The sequence below is a fragment of the Myxocyprinus asiaticus genome, chromosome 33 (genome assembly GCF_019703515.2).
Source record: "Myxocyprinus asiaticus isolate MX2 ecotype Aquarium Trade chromosome 33, UBuf_Myxa_2, whole genome shotgun sequence".
NCBI lineage: Eukaryota > Metazoa > Chordata > Actinopteri > Cypriniformes > Catostomidae > Myxocyprinus > Myxocyprinus asiaticus.
This window is the reverse complement of record NC_059376.1, coordinates 26,318,122-26,338,430: the sequence shown is the minus strand read 5'-3', so window position 1 is coordinate 26,338,430 and position 20,309 is coordinate 26,318,122. Positions and strand designations below refer to the sequence as shown.

The 20,309-nt window shown below is 36.1% G+C and overlaps 1 protein-coding gene across 4 annotated transcripts in view; it reads left to right on the top strand.

The window, feature by feature from the left end:
• Positions 1 to 9,194: 9,194 nt before the first annotated feature.
• The window catches only part of LOC127424488 (AMP deaminase 2-like), a 31,303-nt gene continuing 20,188 nt past the window's right edge, over positions 9,195 to 20,309 (top strand). The window contains exons 1-2 of one of the 4 annotated variants that reach the window (XM_051669758.1): positions 15,348 to 15,406; positions 15,723 to 15,768. In XM_051669758.1, coding sequence (XP_051525718.1) covers positions 15,741 to 15,768 — 28 coding nt within the window. In that variant the 5' untranslated portion in view covers positions 15,348 to 15,406; positions 15,723 to 15,740. Of the gene's footprint in view, positions 9,406 to 15,344; positions 15,407 to 15,722; positions 15,769 to 20,309 lie in introns of those variants that run through there. The other 3 variants (XM_051669757.1, XM_051669759.1, XM_051669760.1) reach the window with 3 other exon arrangements.

Sequence of the window (20,309 nt, the reverse complement as noted above, 5' to 3'; positions counted from 1 at the left end):
TCAGAGGAAGGGTTTTACTCATGTCCTTGGGAGACACTTTTGTCTGAAGGTTTGACACGTTCAATGTCCTCCCTCGGATGTACACACACACACACACACACACAGCCATTTTCACGTATTATGTAAGTGAGCTTGGTGGACTGAAGGTAAAGGAGAAGGGCTTACAGGTCAATGTGTCTTGTTTCCGGTAGTTGGGAGTGATGAAGTCAACACTGATCAGTGATCGCCACTGGAGCTGCCATCTGATCACTGTTCATCTTTAACACCATTCAACAGATCCTTATCTCCACCTCCCAACTGTGCTTAGGGGTCCACTATATCAGCTCAATAAGTTTTATTTGAGTTGTGCTGGGTTGGACATGTGTAAATTGAATTTTATCCCAGCTTAAAGCTTGTAGTAAATGATTCAACCTAATAAAATGCATAATTTAACTATCCCTGCATTTGATAGCTACTGTTTTCACTCCAGTATACTGTGGGTCAAAAATGGCCATCTCTATAGATCATTCATAAGTTAAGAATTACATTCCGATGTAATTTCCAAATGATTAACATCCAGAATTTTGGAAAATATGGGTCTTGCTGACTTGCTGCATTTATGAAAAGCAGGCCACACAGAAAGTCAACCAGAAGTCAACTACGGCCGCACAAAGAATCATTAACTCTCCTTTCAGTTGATTCAAAATAAATTCATTTACGGTGATCTAAAGCAAAAAGGTATCCACACCCTCCCCGCTGGAGAGTGCAGTCACCTGTTCTTCTTAGATAGAACAGAGCAACCCTCTGTGAAAGCGAGATTTCCACCCACGTCACTTTCGGTAGGTAGACAGTCTTACTGCTTGTGGCAGGTTGTGAGGACCCAAATCCCAAAATGCTTCCAAGTGGAATAACGCAAGCTAATCATGGAATCCTTCTCTTCATCACAGCCAATCTCTATTAAGGTTTCTCTGTGCTCCAGGCCTGCCTGTAAGGCTCCAGCACAGCCTCCACGCTGCTGACAAGATTACTAGCTGAAGACCACGTGGGGTAGCATGGGTAAAAGGGGGTGAGGGTAGAGAGTGATTATTCTGAAAGGTTTTTTCCTGTCCTTCTGACTAGACCTAATGAATTAAGAGGGAATTCTTAGAATTAAGAATGAGAGGAATGTGTGGATATGTGTGCATTTGCAGAACACACACTTAGACCAGTAGACTTGGATAAGAAGAGCCAAGAGCCCTGCACATCTAGTACTCCTATCAGAGACAGTATAGACAGGAAATCTAGTCTCTACTGTAATATTGCTATTTTGAGTTGTTTGTTGGCTTTTCTGCAAGAACATCATTTGTTTGATGGATGCATGCAAATATTAAAGCAATCTTAAGTTTCTGTTAAGAATTTAAAAGATAATATAGATAAAATGTTTCACATTTCCTGAAGGAAATACCACTGCTTGCAAGGCAGCCAAAGAATAGAAAAGACAGAAAAGATCAATCACAATTCAGTATGCAAACACAGTATATGTAAGAATGTGGACCAATAAGTATCCTATATGCAAATTACAATGATTACGACATAATTTCTTAAAATTATCAATTTACAAAATACCAAATATAGATAGCACACCTAAAGCTGAAATAAATAAACATACTGTATGTACAAAGAAAAAGAGTTTTGCAGTTAAGTTTAATTGTACATTAATGTTATTTTGGTTAAACAAATTCAATAATATTACACCTGTCCTCAACAGGGCTACCCACAATAGCATCCTGAGACTGTGACTAAAATATTATATTTTCCCCACTTTCTGTTAAATTTATCGTAAAATACCAGCACCTGTGGTTGCCAGAAATTCACAGTAAAAAATACAATGACCTTGTTTCAGACAATACGAGCAATACTGCTTATTTTACAGTTCACTACCGTTTATATTATTCAATTATATATAAACCTAATATACCAGTCTTCAGGAACTATAAATATACTTTTTGGGTTCATCACGAATGGCCCTTCCAGGAGCAATGACCTATATGCATGTAGTGAAACAGTGTTACACAGTGCACAATGTTATCCACACAAGCACACAACATCATCAGGGTAACACATGTGACATTAAAATAATGCGATAAACATTAACTTAACTACAGAAAATATAACACAGAAATCTTTCATGGACATACCTGATATCAAAAGTAAGAAGAAACATAACTATCTATAATATATGAAGAAATGTGATGGGTTTCACAGGGACTTCTGCAACGCCGATGTTGTCTGTCTTCTTAATTTCAACAATTGTTTAAAGTAAAAACACTCTACATGTATTCTTTTGTTAAATATCAAAAAAAATTTCTGCTAATTATATGGTAAATTCATAGTTTTTACATCTAAAAATAATTAAAATTACACATACTGTCTTATTAAATATACTATAATTTTTATCATATAATGTTTATTTAATATGATTATTTTTTTTATTATTTTTACAGTGCACTTTGCTTTAAGATTATAGCTTTAATTTTAAATTAAACTTTCATTTCCTGCAGGTTGTGTTCAGTGCTCAATTGCAGTGTGCTAGTTACATTATTACACAGCCTTTAAGAGGTTGTCACGACTGTTTCATGGAAATGGGCGTTCACTCCAGTGTGTATTTATTATGTGACAGAGCAGTGCAGGGGCATCTAAACCCTAAACCGTGTGGTTACTAATGCACAAGCTAATCACTAAAAACATACTTTTACAGAGACCTGATCTACATTCAGATCTGACATTGAATTAAAACAACACAACAGGTTTCCCTAGTCAAGTGGGAGTACAGTTTGAATCATTAATGACTCATTCTTGCACTCATTAAAAGGTGTAGTGTGCTGTGTTTATGCCTACAAGCGACTGTGAAAACAGGCCTTAACAAAAATTCTGCTAGAGAACTTCGTTAATATACCTGTAATACTGCTACTTTGTCCTGTGAGATGGATATTTCACAGTTAAAATAAAAACTAATATGACTGGCATATAATAAACAGAATGCCATTCATGCCCATAATGTTATGTGTAAATAATATTTTTATTATGGGTATATTTTGGGATAGACTTCTAGTGTCACTGATATACTGTGATCAGCCCTTTAAACAGACAATTAAACAGACATGAGTGCATCTCTCTCTCTCTCTCTCTCTCTCTCTCTCTCTCTCTCTCTCTCTCTCTCTCTCTCTCTCTCTCTCTCTTAACTTTATTTCTCAACATTCTCCACAAGAGGGAGTTACACAACCATTGCTTTATACACAAATTAGCTTTTCAGTGAAAAAAAATCCCAACAAACATCTCTTAAAAATTCCCTGCACCATTAAATGATTTGGCAACACTTTACAATACTGTTCCTTCATTAATAGGTAACTATGCAGGATTATTGCAGGACAAATGAGTATTACTTCATTAACACTTAAGTAACTGCTATGAACTAATATGGAAACACGATTAACTAGTCAGTAATTACAATTTGATGACTGTGGTAATAATTAACTATGGCTAACTATAACTACTAATTAATTACTCACCACATAAAGTCCTCAAAATACTGTGTCTAAATGTGAAGAATTATATTTTTATTGTCAAAATAAAAATGCATCTTCAGAGAAGCATGACTGTGCCTCTGTTTTCTTCAGGACAGAACTGGATCAACTTATGAATGTATATTTCACTTTATTTTTATATTCATCTTGATTTTTTATTTTACGTTGAAAGGTAATGCTTTGAAAGCCGATTGTGGAGTTAATGTTTACACTAATCACCACGTATTAAACTTGAGGAAGGCCACATTCATTTACAGCACAGCCTGTGTAGTAGGCTGCAGGTGTGAGAACCTTCAAAATCATTATATCCTGCTATAGGTTTGACAAAAGATTTTGTAAAGCAGTTATTATGCATTTTATTCAATAAATGTAATGTCATAGAAAGATGTTTGGAATGTTTTACATGTTTATGTAACTGATTTATGTATCTGATTAAATTATAAATTGTAGAACCAAATAACTGTTTTTTCACAGTAGCAGTTTTCAGTGTTGGGGAGTAGCTAACTACATGTAGCGACACTACTAACTTAACTACATTTTTCAGTAGCTTGACAGTAGCTCAGCTGCTTTTAAAACAGAGAAGCTTTTCCAGTAGCGAACTACTTTTTCCAGCAAGTAGCGGTGTAGCGTGACCAAACGCTACATCATGTTGGTCATATTATTAATAATAGCCTTCCTTATTGCGTAGAAGCCAAACTTTTACCGGCAAAACGTCCGGCGATCTGGCAGCATATTTCTGTCTGCTGATCAGAATCAGGCAGCTTTCTATTCTTCTTTTGTAATGGCAGATCTCTAACAAAAATAGTGAATTTACGCCATCTACTGAGAGCTTATTACAGCTCACTTGGATAAGAAGAGATTGTCTGATGGTTATGCAAAGCCAGCAACCACAGTTTGTTTACCTTTACAAGAAGTACAGGGGCAGGTAAATCTGAAAATGATAAAAAAAAAAAAAAAAACCCACAATTTTATTCTTCTATGTAACAAAGAATGTTTCAGACGCTTTGTTCTTAATAGATCACACAACAGCATATTTACCTTTACTATTTTAAATAAAATAATTCAAAAAGTTATTGCCTTTTGAGGGATTTTGTTTCTGTTCTAAATATGTTTATTTCTTTTCTCATCATCTGTGCGTTATTGGGAGCAGCGAGTGAATTATTATTATAATATTGATAAATATACAGTATATTTTATTGTAATAATTACTATCATGCAGAACTATTTGATTTATCCATTTCTTAGCAGTTAATTAACTATTATTTTCATGTAAAATAAATAAAATAATTGGTAAAAGAAATCATTTATGGCATGTATTATTATGCAAAAATCTAGGATGACCATCCGTCCACTTTTTTTGGACCTGGACAAAGCAAAGAAATATTTGTAGAGCAACCTCTGTATGTGACCTGTAAAGCTGGCACTTGCATGTCAATGGCAAAAAAGTCAGAAAATACAATGAGTATGAACCCAGGTGAGGGGTGAAACAAGCCCTGAGTCTTTATTTACATATTTTCCACACTAAATATTATGTGACAAGAACAAAAATTGCCAGTCCAAGGACAGTTTGTCATAAAAATTTGATCTTTAGGGAAGTAGGCTACACTTGGCCACAGCAGGACTGAAAAGTGTGAAGTATAGTATAAAAATGATTTTTTTAATGGCATCTGAACTTTGTTGTTTTTATTTTATGCTGTTTTATTTTATTTTATGGCCATTATTAACTGTATTGATGTTAGTATTCATTAAATGTATTAAATACATGTAATATATTTAATTAAACACATTAAATGTATTTAATTAATACATTAATTAATAAATGTCATTAGTGTAAATTTTGTTATTTATATTATTGGTTTGATAGTAACATTAAAAAGAAATTTTGCCTCATTAGTTAGCTTCAGTGTAGCTAGCTACTTTTTGATAGTAACTTGTAGTGTAGCTAACTACTTTTTCAAAAGAGTAGCTTTACTGTAGCTTAACTACTTAAAATTATGAGTAGCTTGTAGCTTGTCAAACTACAGTTTCAAAGTAGCTTCCACAGAATTCAATATTAACTGACCTCAACACCTCAGTTACTTTTAATGGTTTATAATGCATTTTCAATTTAGAATACTGTTCACAATAATTAGTAATTCTTTCAGAAGGATGTGGTAACACTTCAGTCATAACTAGTGGGTTACAATGATTTTCACTTAAGAATACTGTTCCAAATGGTCAAGAACTCCTTTAGATGGATGTTGTAACACTTTAGTCACTACTAACAGTTTACCATGATCTTCACTTTACAATACTGTTCCAGATTTTCAAAGTAGTTATTAATAGAAACCTAACTCCAAAACATACAGAAGCAGCTTACTCATTTGTAATGGTTAAGAGAGATATCCAGAAGAACCATATATTTCTGTGAGGTAAGTTGGCTAGTAATGATATTCAGCCATGCAATATAATAATGTAGAGGGGTTATTTCTTTTAGTTCATTCCTGGTTAAAGAGCACAATAGGGACACAGTCCTGTTTCTGTAAAGATGTACTTTTTTTTTGTCAATAAATAGAAAATAATCATTTACATTTAGTCATTCCAGTGCTGGAACTGGTGATATCATAAAGACTTTGCCCCCACTCCCTGAATAAAATGTTTTTTAAAATCTGAAAAAAAAATCATTAGGCTACAATTGATATAGCATTTGTGGTAATGCTGGCTAATAAGTCCTTTTGGTCCATTCCTCCTTGACCCTCCAGTGATTACACCAAGTGCTGACCTAGGCTGTGTTATCTTTATTACATTTACAGTATGTAAAAATAATAATAATTTACAGGGCCAAGACCTGTTTATTGACAGTTAATTAATTCACAAGTTCACATGTTAATATAATCCATGAGTGAAATGAAGGTAAACAGATTTGACTTGATGTACATATAGACTCGAGGCTACATACACGAGACTGGCCTTGAGCTCTGATGTGTATTAGTTAACAATAGTGATTAAGATGTTATTGTAGTGCTAGCCATTTGTCCTGCATTAGTTCTTGATTAGTTTAGCATTAATTATGAAACAGTATAGTTACTTAGTAGTTCTCCAGGAGGTATGAAAAAATAGTAGTTATTGATTACCTAATAGTGAACTACTACATTAATCTGTGTGCTATTACTTACTAATTAATTAATCACAGTTTCTTATTAGTTTATAGTAGTAACTAAAATGTTAATGTTGTGCTACTCAGTTCCTGTGTAGTTACCCATTAATGAAGCAACAGTAGTCTAATGATTTCTGTCAAAGACACCATATTCCATAACTTTATTACACAAAAACATGCTTTGCAAGATGATAATCCCAAAACACCTGTATTATGCTGTCTTTAGAATGTAGATTACAATAGCCTATACTTTATGTTTAAGTTAATGGTAATATTCTGTCTCTGCCCATCAGTCCCAGGCAGGGCCCAGTGAAGCTGCATTCTTTACTGTGCTGACATTGTTTTCAGCCGTCCAGTCAGCATAGAGTGAGAAAAATGCCTTTGTTATGTAAAGACCCTTCGCTGTACATTGCTGATGAGGTTCAGTGTATGCTGGCACTAGCATTTCACAGGTATTCTCTCTCTAGACAACTAGATCTCTGCTCACCAGAAGCCAACATTATCTAAACGTTAATCAAACTAATAATGTTGCCATGCCTGTTTGGGAAAATTAGAGGGATGCTGGCTGTTACGATTCATACTGTATGATGCTCCTTTTTACATTGTTATGTGTGTGTCTGTATTTTAGACTCTGTAAGCCCATTCATGAACACTTGTGGGCTCTATAACAGATTTTTCTTAAGTTTTGAGTTCAATCAGGACCACTCACGTCAAATGAATAGACTTAAATACTTGAAAGAGTATTTATTGACTTAGTGATGAAGCGTTTGTTGGTGTTGGCAGTATAGTTCTGTTCTGGGCAAGCTCCCGCCCATCCATGTAGCCATAAAAGGATGGAACATGGAGATCAGCAAAAAAAAAAAAAAAAAAACAGGGTTAAGAGAACAGACCTGGCAGAATAATGGTACAATATTGTAAGATTTTTTTACATTCTTATGGTGAAATATGATACAGTTGATCATGTATAACTGGTCAGATTAGATGACACTTGATACTGTGGAACTCCCACTATAACAAATTGGGTAAAATCAAAAACAGCGGCAAAACACATATGTTCACATAATAGAACAGATGTTGAGATAACTAAATACAAATCTGACATTCAGGTTGTGGAGTTGGGGATAGAGGAGGGAGTTGAGTGCAGTTGCAACCATGCAATAGAAAAGCAGCTGAAAGAATGAATGAAGGGGGAACTTAAAAAGGACTTCCTTAATTGGAACTAAACACATGTTGTTTTGTTGGTAGACGTCATGATCAAATGAGCATCAGCTTATTGCAAGCATGACTCATGTGACCTGCCTGAATTAACGCTACGCTTCATTTTGCACATCTCTGCATTTGGTTTGTCTACATTTTAAAGATATTGTTCACCCAAAAATAACAATGTTGTCCTCATTTTCTCACTCTTGTGTTATTCCAAGCCCATACTACTTTCTTTCTTCTATGGAACACAATAGATGATATTTAGCAAAATGTCCAAGCTGCTCTCTTCCACATAATGAACGTGGATGGTGACCTTTGGCTGTCAAGCTTGACAAAGGACAAAAAACCACTTCAATAATAAAAGTAAGCCATAATAGTACCGCTCCCAGCTCAAATCATTGGTTGAGACAATTTTGCTATGTCAGGCAGGATGGGTCTCTCAAAACTAAATTTATATAGTGCCACAAAGACTGACTTCTCTATCCTAAACCTTAAACCTAAACCTGACTGATAGTGTTATAAAATGTAAGAAGAAAAACGCAATTGCTGAAGCAAACCACATCATTATATGGTTCTTCTATGACACTTTCGCACACTTATCATGATATGATTTGGCTATTGAAAATTTAACATTTTAATTTAATTCTGCTCAAATTAACGAAATGACTTGAATAAAGGTTCATACATTTTGCTGAACGAGACTCAAAGATCCAAGTCAGTAAAATGATCCGATCTTTCATCACTAAAAAATGTATAGTAACATGATAAATAACGTATTTTGTGTTGCACAGAAGAAAGTAAAAATGGTTTGGAATGACATGATGACATATTTTTACTTTTTGGGTGAACTGTTCCATTAAGATATAATTACAACTGTTACTCATAGAGCCAACACAGACTCGGCAATCTCTGGTTCCTCCTCACCCACCCTCTGCACAGAGCATCTTTTCTGGCTGAGTAACCTATGCATTTAGCATAGAGCAAGTATCTGGATGGTCATGATTCCTGTCACTGTCACTTTTCCTCTTGTCTCACAGGGCTGTGAGAATGCGACATGGGGAGCATTGCTTTACAATCATCACAATAGCGCATGCATGGCATGCTCTCACTGCCAGTAACATCCTCATTCAGATTGGCTCATTCTGTTTCCATGGCAACCGAGTGGAGTGTCAGCATGCAGGCAATGTGCCATAGTGTCTGAGTGGGCACTGGGAGGTGTGGGGAGGAGCCAGTTCCCCCACTGCAGCATTCGAAGAGAGGGAATTCTCTCTCTCTCTCTCTCTCTCTCTCTCTCATGCACACATACAAACATGCAAACATCTTCCTTACCGCAATCAAAGCCCCTCCGGACCAAGTGTGCCCCCCCCTTCATTTACCCCACTAAGCAATCCTCTTTGCCTTAACCAACCAGTGTTTTGTCTGTCTCTGTAGAATCCCAAGTCAAAATGTCTTCTAAGCTACCTTCAGGCAAACCCACATCTCCTTTCAGGAAGAGAGGCAGTCTGCAGTACACAGCCAGTGGAGGTAAGTGTTGTCAAAGAACGATATGGTTTTATAAAAGTGTGTGTATGCTTGTGTGTATTAGGAGGGCAGTAGAAAATTTATGCAAATGGGACGTAGGTGTAAGAACATATGATATGGTTAACATCATTACATTTATCAATTTAATAGTATTTCAGCATAGTTTCATATTATCCAGATACCTTCTCATATATGGCTTTTATGTGCATTCACATTTCCAGGAGAGTTACAGTTATCCAGCATCTGCACAATGTAGAATGAAAACTTTCATACCTGTTGATTTGAGGGAAAATATTGAATACTTTACAAAAAAAAAAAAAAAAAAAAAATCTCTCTTTCTCTTGTTAAACCCCATGAGTCCCTTTTGACATATAGATGTACTGAATTTACAAAGTAGATGGTGTTGTCTTGCAAAATGTTTGTCTTTTCTAACAAAGCATTTATTTAAATGGAAAAAACTGGGTAGGCTATTAGTTCCTGGACTTGTCTTTGATATTTCTCTGATGAAGTTATATGCATTACAGGACTAAGCCGACTGGACTAAGCTGATTTTGTTTCAGACCACAATGCATTAGGAACCTCATTCTGAATACATTCATCGAGATAATATGTCTGATTTTTGCAATGAACCCAGACAAGAGAAATCAAACATGCTCCAGTTACAGCAGTGGGGTGTCTAGACCACATCCATAAAATACATAAAACAGAAGGTCTGTGGCCAAGCCAGCATTGCGTAAGGATGACATAAAATCCAATCCAAAAACCACTTCACACCTCTCCCACAGTAAAACTGCATTTCATTCCTGTACCAGCAACACAAACATGTTTAGTTAGACATTAATGACCAACTGGCTGTACATTATTGTGCTTAATACCTGTATACTTACCAAATAAAAAACACATGGATATGAAATATTAATTTGAGTGAAAATTAATTTTGTTTAAAAATCTTTCATGTCCATTTATTTATTTATTTGGTTGAGTTTGTTTTGCGATAATGACCAGCTACTTGTACATACTGCTGCAATCTGGTCTCGTTACTATACCTATATTTCTGCTAAATTATTTTTACATGCTTTGTTGTACCTATTGCAGCAGTTTCCTGGTTAAATGAACATAGGAGTCGCTACAATAACAATTACTTTTATTCCCTTTCACACAAATCACGAGTAAAATGGCAGATTATCAGCTCATAAACACATAATTTACACCCTGTTCGTTACACAATGCTATCTTATGACATCAGATCACTTTTACTATAGCACTTGACCTGTAAGGTAATCCATTTTAACATTTTCATTATATAATCAACTACAAGCTTGTTCAGATACAATTAAATTGCATGTTAGCTCAACTGAAAGAGCGTTGCTCTTGCAATGCAACATACTGGGGTATGAGACCTGGAGAGCACGCGAGTCAGCACGTGAGTAGAAGGTGTCATAGAAGCACTACAAAATTATGTGGTTTAACAATTGCATTTTCCATCTTACATTTGCTTTTTATGACACTAATGGTTAGGTTTTGGTTTAAGGTTTAGGGTAGGGTATGGAGGTAGGTTTTGTTGATTTTAAACTCTTAAGAGCAGTAACCTGAAAAACCTCATCTGTTTTTTTTTTTTTTTTATCTCACATTTGTTTTATGACACTATCAATTAGGTTTGGGTCCAATCAGTGGACATTTAATCTCGGAACTGCCGCAAAACGTGTTAACGAATCACGTAATATGGTCAATGCTGCGATTGACCAATAAGAATGAAATATTCCAGAGAGACGTGAATTGTATATATCAATATTTCTTAGAAAATATACATCCAGAACCTGAAACAGTGTTATGGAAAGTGAGTGAGAAACAAGGCAGTGGTAAATGTTGTGAGCCTCATTTGTCTTGTGCCAGCATAATTTCTGCAGCCTGCGGTGTGAATTATCTGCCGACAGCACTCTTATTTTGAAGTGTTTCCCCAGACTACATCTCCCAGAATTCACTGCCCTCATAATTACCATCTGTTCCTCATCTTCCTCACCTGTCTTCAATTTCCTCATTAGCACCTGTGTGTGTGTGTGTGTGTGTGTGTGTGTGTGTGTGTGTGTGTTTGTGTATATATATACCCTCTAGTTTTGTTCCTTTGTCAGTTCTTGAATTGTTTTGTTGTATTGTAATGCTGAATTGTTACTAGTTGGTTTTATGTTGAGTAGTTATTTTGTAGTCTTCCACTCCTGCGTATCTCTTGGTGTGATTCCTGTTAAGATATTTATTCCACTCCAGCATGTTGCCTAGATTGATTCCCTGTATGCCATTTCTCCCACTAAAGTGTCCTCAATTAAAAGGCTTATAATCTACTCTTGCGTCTCCTCTTCCACTCCACGACCCAACATTCAATATTTCATGCAATTCAGCAGCCATTAATTCTCTGATTACTGAAAGCCTCTGTGTGCTTTTACAGTGACTAACTCTTGATTTGTTAATGGACGCTGAATGTGCAAATAATACAGGCATGATTTAGAACATAAGACTCTGTGAAAACACAGAGCAGATAAAAAGATCCATCTCACTTGGCTGCTTTGAAAAGCCCATTATAACTAAGTTATCACTGTGTAAAACAAACAAACAGCTCGTTAAATTCTCCTAGACCTAGTGTATAACTCTCCTATCCGTGTTTGGCTTTGCTTGTTGTGTATTCTAAACTTGTCTGACCTTTTCTTCTAATCTACACTGTAAAAAAAAGTGTGTAACCTGCAGTTGTTCTCTACTATTTCTGCTGTCTGTGATCTGAACCTTAAAATTAGTCTTAATGTATTCAGGTTGATCCAGTGATGCTAAATGATAGTTTTGTCTTGAATTAAAACTAAAAGTGGAATTGATTGAATGGAAATTATATTTCTCAGTGTACTTGTGCTATCAATTCCACCAGAATATATTTTAACTTTTTACAGCATTATGGAAAAATAAAATATACAGGAATCTCTGCACAGCACCCCACATTTTCGAGGCCTTTCACAACACAGTTTTTTTCAAATAAAAAATAAAAAACAATTATCACAGACAATGAGCAACAATATTTCTCACTGTTAGATTTATAACCTCTACCTGATGACAGTGTCTGTGGTATGAGTCACTGACGTCAGTACAGAGTGTCACTTACGACTCTACCTGTGTCACATTTTGGCCGCTCAAATGTTTCATAACCTTCCTGACTTTTTCCCTGAAATGTTAACTTAAGGGGTGGACAACATAAAGCCAACCTGTTTGGCCCTCCTTAAACTCTCTTCAAAGGGGCATAGATCAGTGCCCAACCAAAAGCAAGTTTGCAGTAATCATCCTTTGGTAACTGTCACTCTGATAACATCTGTGCTCCTCTTTATAATGTTAAGAGCAGAATTTAGAACCTGGTCTTAGAGTTCTGCTTTCCAAACTGTTTTTCGGCCTCCAGCCCACTTTGTACCACACCTAGAGGTTTAAAGTGAACTTTGGCTCCTGTGGCAGCTTCACAGTTGTGTGGAAGAGGGGGGATTCTTGAAAAGAGCCCTTTCACTGACTCACCCTCAGATACCGTTCTGATAGTATTAATAGCTGTTTTCTCGAGTCCCAGGGTCTTCACACATGAGGTAGGAAGTTTATGGATTCAAAATGACCCTTGTGTTTATATCTGATGTTAGAGTCACAATATGGGGCACTTCAGCTTTTGTGGATTTAGTTAAGCATGATAAATAATGAAAATCAGTTGGGGGTTAAGTGCTTTCCATAAATCCATAGGAAAAAAAGAAAAATGTTTTGTGATTGTCCACTAGATGGAACTAGCAAGTAATGGAAAAAAAAAAAAAAAAAAATACAAACTATACAAAATTCGTTCATACAAAATGTCTCATACAGTATTTATAACATTTCGGTTTACACTGCAGTTCCAAAGACCAGTGCTTGTGATATCAGTAGAACTGGCTGTAACTCAAAATCTACAAAGTGCATAAAATTTAAAGAAAGAAAAATAAAAGGAGAAAGAAAAAAGGGTAATTAAAAGACCTTTATTGAAACTCTGTTGAAGCTGTGGAGAAACCTTACAATTATTTATATTTTAAGCATTTACTACATGTTGTAAAGTATCTCGGCAGACTACTGAGCTTCAATCACTGGAACAAATAAAAGCAAGTGGTCTCCATAGGCACACAAAAACCTCATCAGCACAATCTTTTTCTCTTTCTCTCTAATGTCTTCATCAAAGCGTATTTCCGTTTAAGAGGAGCGGGATTCAGGGATGCTTTTGTTCCTTTTGATTAAAGAGCTTTAGATGATCAGAAATACCTCTCAAAGCCATCTAGATAAATGAGTAAAATCATTTATACCATATTAAGGAAAAGCAATGTGTTACACACTTCTTGTGTCATGTGGGGTTTGCAAAGCAGTAAAACTCAAATCAGTATATACTGATAATGTCACAGTGCAAAGCGATGGCATGATAGCTCAAGTAGAGGTAAACCCTTAATCTTGATGACTATTTGAACAGGGCAGATCTCTTGTCTAGTAGATTGTACACTGAAAAAATTAATTAATCAAAAATCTTTTTTTTTTCTTTTTTTTTATTAAACTTTTGCTCTGTTTTCCATTAAAAATATTTAAACATCCTTTAAACAAGATACATATACTCAAGAAGCAAAATTGTGTGAGACAATAACCACTGACAAATAGTTTTGCCTTGTTTTAAGCATAAATGCCACAAAATTTTGTTTGATTTCTGCTTTAAACAAGAAAGAAATATTTGCCTATGGGATAAGAAAAATAAACATCATATGAAATATGTTCTCTTATATTCTTAAACAGATAGTTCATGCAAAAAATTCAAATTTCATCATCATTTACTAACTCTGATGTTGTTCTAAATTTGTTGGAACACAGACTTTCTTTTGTGTAACACAAAAGCAGATGTTAGGTATTGACAACTTCAGTCACCATACTCTTTCTTTGAATATATATATATATGTTTTTTTTTTTCATACAACAAAAGTGAAATGTGACTGAGGCTGCCAGTCCCTAACATTCTGCTAAAATTTGAACACTGCAAAAAAAAAAAAATTCTTAATCAGTATTTATGCCTTATTTTCCAGTAATAATATTCACATTTTTTTAAAGAAAATTTATTTTAGAAGCAAAATAACTGGTTTATTATAATAACTGTTGTCAAATAAGCATCACTGAATTTTGTTAGACTTCTGCATGAAACAAGAAAAAATATTTGCCAATAAAGTAAGAAAAAAGAATTGAGATTCTCTGAAAACAGGTTTTCAACATAAAAATGTTGTCTGTCTGTTAAGTTAGGGACTGACAATCTCAGTCACTGTTCACTTCAATTATATCTTTTTTCCAGACGATGAAAGTGCCTAACATTTCCTTTTGAGTCGCACGGAAGAAAAAAGTAATATGGGTTTAGAATGACATGAGAGTGAGTAAATGACAACAGAATTTTTATTTTTGGGTGAATTATCTTTTTAACATCTTATCTAATTATATAATATTTATACCTTAATATTTTGCTTTTTATGTAAATATATCTCATTTTAATGATGTTTAGATGTCTTTCCTGGAAAACAAGACAAAAATACTGATAAAGAAAATTATTATTTACAGTGAACAATCATAGTTTCTTATTAAGTTGCCTTTTGTTGACAAAAAGCTCTATTTCTGCTTCAGAAGGAGTCTTTCTTTCTACACTACCCCTTTCTCAAAACAAATCCTCCAGCATTTTCGCATTAACTGCTGTCATCCAACACCTCACACTCACAGAGGTGAAGGACAAGGGGGGTGTAGAGAGACTGTGTCAAGGCTCCCTCTGTCATGGGTACAGTATTGATGCGGTTCAGCTCCCCCTGCCCCTGAAACCTGGGTGGTACAGTCCAGCCATGTGTCAGGGGTATTTAAATGAGAGGGGGGTGACAGTGGTTGGCCCAGAGAGCTGGCAGGAACCAGGAATAGGAGGGAGGGAAGTGTGGATGCTTCAGCTCCATCAGCTGTGTTTACTGTATGTATGTGGGACAGATTCAATCACAAGAGCATGTGTGTGTGTGTGAGTGTGTGTGAGAGAGAGAGGGAATGAGATACATGTTTTGCTCGATATTGTGTCTTGTTTTAGAAAGTGTAGCTTTGCGGTTGCCCTACAGTATATTCTCTTTCTTTCTCTGTCCATCTATCTTTAATTCTCTCTCTCTCTCTTATCTCTCTGTCCCATTTTGAGAGAATAACAGCAGTAGTTTGCACATCTCTTCCAGGTCATGTTAGTGCATGCAGAACAACATTTATTCCTCTGTCCTATTTTCTCTTTCCCTCTTACCCCTCAGCTGGGTTGCTGTCAGCTCATGTTTTTCCCTTGGGAGCCATGCACAGGTGCGTGTGTGTGTGTGTGTGTGTCTGAAAGATGTGGTGTAGTGTCTATTGATTGTGCTCAGTATTGTCCTGTTTTGAAGATGTTGTGGTCAGCGTTGAGTAGCACTATGTTTCACAGATGATTGCTGACAGATGTAAAGATGTAAGATTTGCTCAGGATTCTATGAAGTATATAGAGTTAGGATCTCTTTCAGCTACTTATAATTTTAGATGGAATTCAGAGATTGTTAAGTAAGACCTTTCCTTTATATGTTTCCTGCCTGTACACTGTATTAAATGGTTTTACTCGGTATGACTAAATCAGACTGATTTTAGGTTATTAGGTTAGACCACAAAAGTCATTTTTAAGGGTTAGATAAAGTGGAAATAGAGCCGTAAGGTAACATACATGTTACCAGTTTGACAGTGTATAATGTTATTTGGTAGAAGAACATACTGCAAATGGCAGAAAATCGGTTCTCATATTTGAGATACTTGATTCTGCACTGTTATCAATTCCTGTTTTGTCCTCTGTTTGGTGCAGCATCTGGTCTGACACTTTGAGGGTCATTACAGTGCAAGTTTAGCATTGCATAGGCCTATTGTAAAATGTTCTCCCACCTATGGGGTCAACAGCTGTATTGTAATACTGTAGATGCATTTTAGCCATTCAAACACCTGTGGCTGAAACTTGAAAAATGCTGCCTTCATTGCCAGTTCTGCTATAAAGACGGGCTTAACCAGCATGCAATTTCCAATCTGGTCTTGGCTGGTTTTTGTGCTGGTTTGGTGCTGGTCTAGCTGGTTGACCACCATAGCCATGCTTTTCACCAACAAAACCTAGCTGGTGAAGCTGATTGACCAGCATGGTCTTTTTGATAAAGTTGGTTAAGCTAGTTTAATAGCCTGGTGGGGACATCAGCATCCCAGTATACCAAAACACAACATAAGGTGGTCTTTTCAGCAGGGAGTATACAGAGGTGGGAAGGCATCAATGCATGTCCGAACCCAATTTTTGTGTAACTTTCATCTGAATGAATTCTGAAAACAGCATCAATGTATCCTTTGCTGCCTATGTGACGCTCCTTTTCTACCCGCTCCGTACGTGACTCGAACCGGCGTCTCCAGCACGGGAGGCGGGTGCGCTAACAAGGTGGCTAAAGGCTACAGGCCCTAGCGTCAGTCGCTAGTGCACCTCTTGAGGTCAGGAGAGTGAGGTTTATACACATTGCACAGCTATCTACCAGCTGGCTACCAGTACACCTATGATATTGCACAACCCTGGGAATGCGGTTTGGTTTGTGTAAAGAAAAAAAATGGCATCCGATTGAACGGTTGAGAGTAATAAGTTAATGAACTGAATTTTTTTTAACTCAACTTACAATTCAGCCCTAACCGAAAAATAAGCATTGTAGCCATTAAATATTCACTTGGATATCTTTAAAGCTCACTTGAGTTTATTGTAGATTATTAGTCATGATGTTGTGATGCCCTGTGAGGCAGTCAGAAACTAGTTTCCAGAGGAGGCACCTTCATGCAAAAACTCATTGACTGATTGGGCAGCAAGGCTGCAAGAAAACTTTACTTTGGTTTCGGACAGTCACTAAAACCTAAAACAAGAGTTTAATTCAAGTGAATCGATTCACTTTAATTAATCGGACTAACTTTCTACATATGAGAGAGGGAAAAGTTTAGAAGAGCACATTTGATTATTGCTTCAGTTCACTTGGCTTTAAGTATTGTGCGCCCAATGTGACATTAAAAACAGCAATATAGCATTTTGTCAAACAATATTGTTACTTGTCAGAAAAAAACACCTTGTTACTGGAAAAGATACACTATTTAGATAAAAACTGAACTAAAGTTACTATACTGAAAATTTTACTTAAGTAGCGTCGCAACATTTAGTTACTCCCCAACTATGCAATGTCGAATGGTTTCATCTATCTAAGTTATTCTTGTCAGGAGTGGAACTGTAAACCCAGGATTCATTTAAAATATCCAAATATCAGGGATTAAAAACACACATTCAGGCTATACATATTAGGGATTATACAGCAACAGATTTAACCTATGGAAGTGATGACACAATGATGAAAAACCCTTCTGGCTAAGTTCAGAATTTGGACTCCACTCTGAATAAAACCCGAAGTTTCATTCAAAGCCAGAGATTGAATATCATGTTCTTAGGAAAACTGTGATGAATGTGTCAATACACCAACTGTTGAGTTCAGGAAACAGCTGTTATCTGTATTTTATTATTATTATTTTATTTTTTTATTTTTTTTGGATGCTGGTGTGTGTCCCCACCAGACTTTTGATGCAGCTTCACCAGCAATACTTCCTTTGTTTAGTCACCAGCTAGACTAGCACCAAACCATCAGCACTAAACAGCACTAACCAGCCTAAATCAGTATGGAAATTCATGTTGGTGGATGCTGATATTTTCAGCAGTGTTCTCTATTAACACCTTTTATTGATTTTCACAAATGAAACAGAACAAAGAAAAACATATATACACAGAATTAACTTTTAACCCCCATTATTCCCTTTCCCCCTTCCAATCCCCAACCACTGACCCTCAACAAATATCGCTGTGGTCAAAGCCTGAGTTACACATATATAAACAAACAAACAAACAAACAAAAACATTTGAGAAAAAATAAACAAATAAAGAGAAGGAGAAAAGGAAGAATTCCACGAAGTAAACATTTTAAAAATTCTACCATAATCATGACTCTCTCCACATGGTTCTCACTGAGAGCCTTCCAGAAAGGTCAAGTATTTGTCCCATTTCTTACCATAGACATCTAATCTGCCAAGCTGTTTAACATGTCACCACCCTGCCCAATTCGGTGAACAATTCTTGAAACGAGTTAGCGCCTTTTAACTTCCATCCTCTAAGAATTATCTGTCTGCCAATCATTATACTAGTTTGGACACAGCTTTTTGAATATTTGACACCAACTTAATAACTGCCCCATCACCCAGTATACATAGTCTGGGGCAGAATGAAATGTGAGTATCTAGAGCCTCACAAATAAAATTCTGGACTCTTACCCAAAATTCTTGAATCTTAGATCAGAACCACAGAACATGGGTTATGTCTCCATCCTCCAACTGACATTGCCAGCAGCTAGGTGTGTCTTTTAAACCAAGCCTAAACAATCTAGATGGAGTCCAGTAAAAACAATGCACAATCTTAAAATGAATAAGGTGTACCCTTGCATTCCTAGATATAGTTATAATTTTTTTATTATTATTCTTACCCTCTCCCCATCCTCCAATACTAAGTTCAAATCTCTTTCCCATAACCTCTTAAGAGCTGTCACCCAGACTCTGAATCAATGAGGAGTAATACACTGATGCTTCATGACCCTTCCCAAAGGCTGTGAGCACCATACAAAGAGTGTCTGCAGCCTTAGGGGGCTGTGTACTACCATCAAATATAGTAAAAATTAAATGCCACAGCAGTAAATACCTGAAAAATTGAGACCTAGAAATCCCAAATTGCTGCATTATATTTTCAAATGATCTCAAAGCTCGATTTTCATAAAGGTCACCAAGTGTAGCAACATCCCTTTCGATCCATTCTTTCCAGCAAAAGGGGGACTTGTTAATACATAATTTGGGGTTCAGCAATACACTTGAGGAAACATTTAGGTAAGTATCAGAACATACAAAAAACATTTGTCTATACTGAATGTAAATGTTAATAGTATGCATTATTACTTCTCTAGGCACTTTAATAGAAAGACTTTGCAATGGTGAGGTTGGGACAAGGACTGCTTGTTCAATGTTGTACAAGGGAGGGGCTCTCTCTGGTGGAAGAGACAATGGGCCAGGTGTCTAAGATTAAAAGCATAGTAATAAATTTTTTTTTGGGAAGGCCTAAACCTCCTTTGTCAATTGGTCTATGTAACTTACTGAAATGCAACCGAGGTCGTTTACCATTCCAAAAAAAGACTGATATTCTATCAGAATTGTTTAAAATAAGAAAGAGGAACTTCTAGAGGGAGAGACTGCAGTAGATAATTGAATTTGGGGATACAATTCATTTTTATAACATCGACCTTCCCAGCCATAGACAAATGTAACGAAGCCCACTTATCAACATCACACAAGAACCTTTTCATTAATGGGTCAAAATTAACTCTTAAGTCTCTTAAATTTGTTGGAAATAAAATGCTTAAATACCTAATGCCTTGCTTGGGACATTGAAAGGCACCAGGTTGGAAAGCTGTAGTAGGGCAATATGCTGTCAGAGCAAGAGCTTCCAATTTAGACCAATTCCCCTGTATCCTGAAAATTTTGAGAAAGAATTAATAATTCTATGGAGGGTAGGCATAGATCTTCTAGTGTAGGAGACAAATAATAATATATCATCTGCATAGAGTAGAAGTTTATGCACCACACCTCCTGCTACAACACCAGGAAAATCATCCTCTTTTTTTATTGTGGCTGCTAATGGCTCCAGGACAAGACAGCCATGCCGAGTTCCCCTACCAAAAGAAAAATAATCTGAAATGAATCCATTAATTTGTACTGCCACTAGCGGTTGT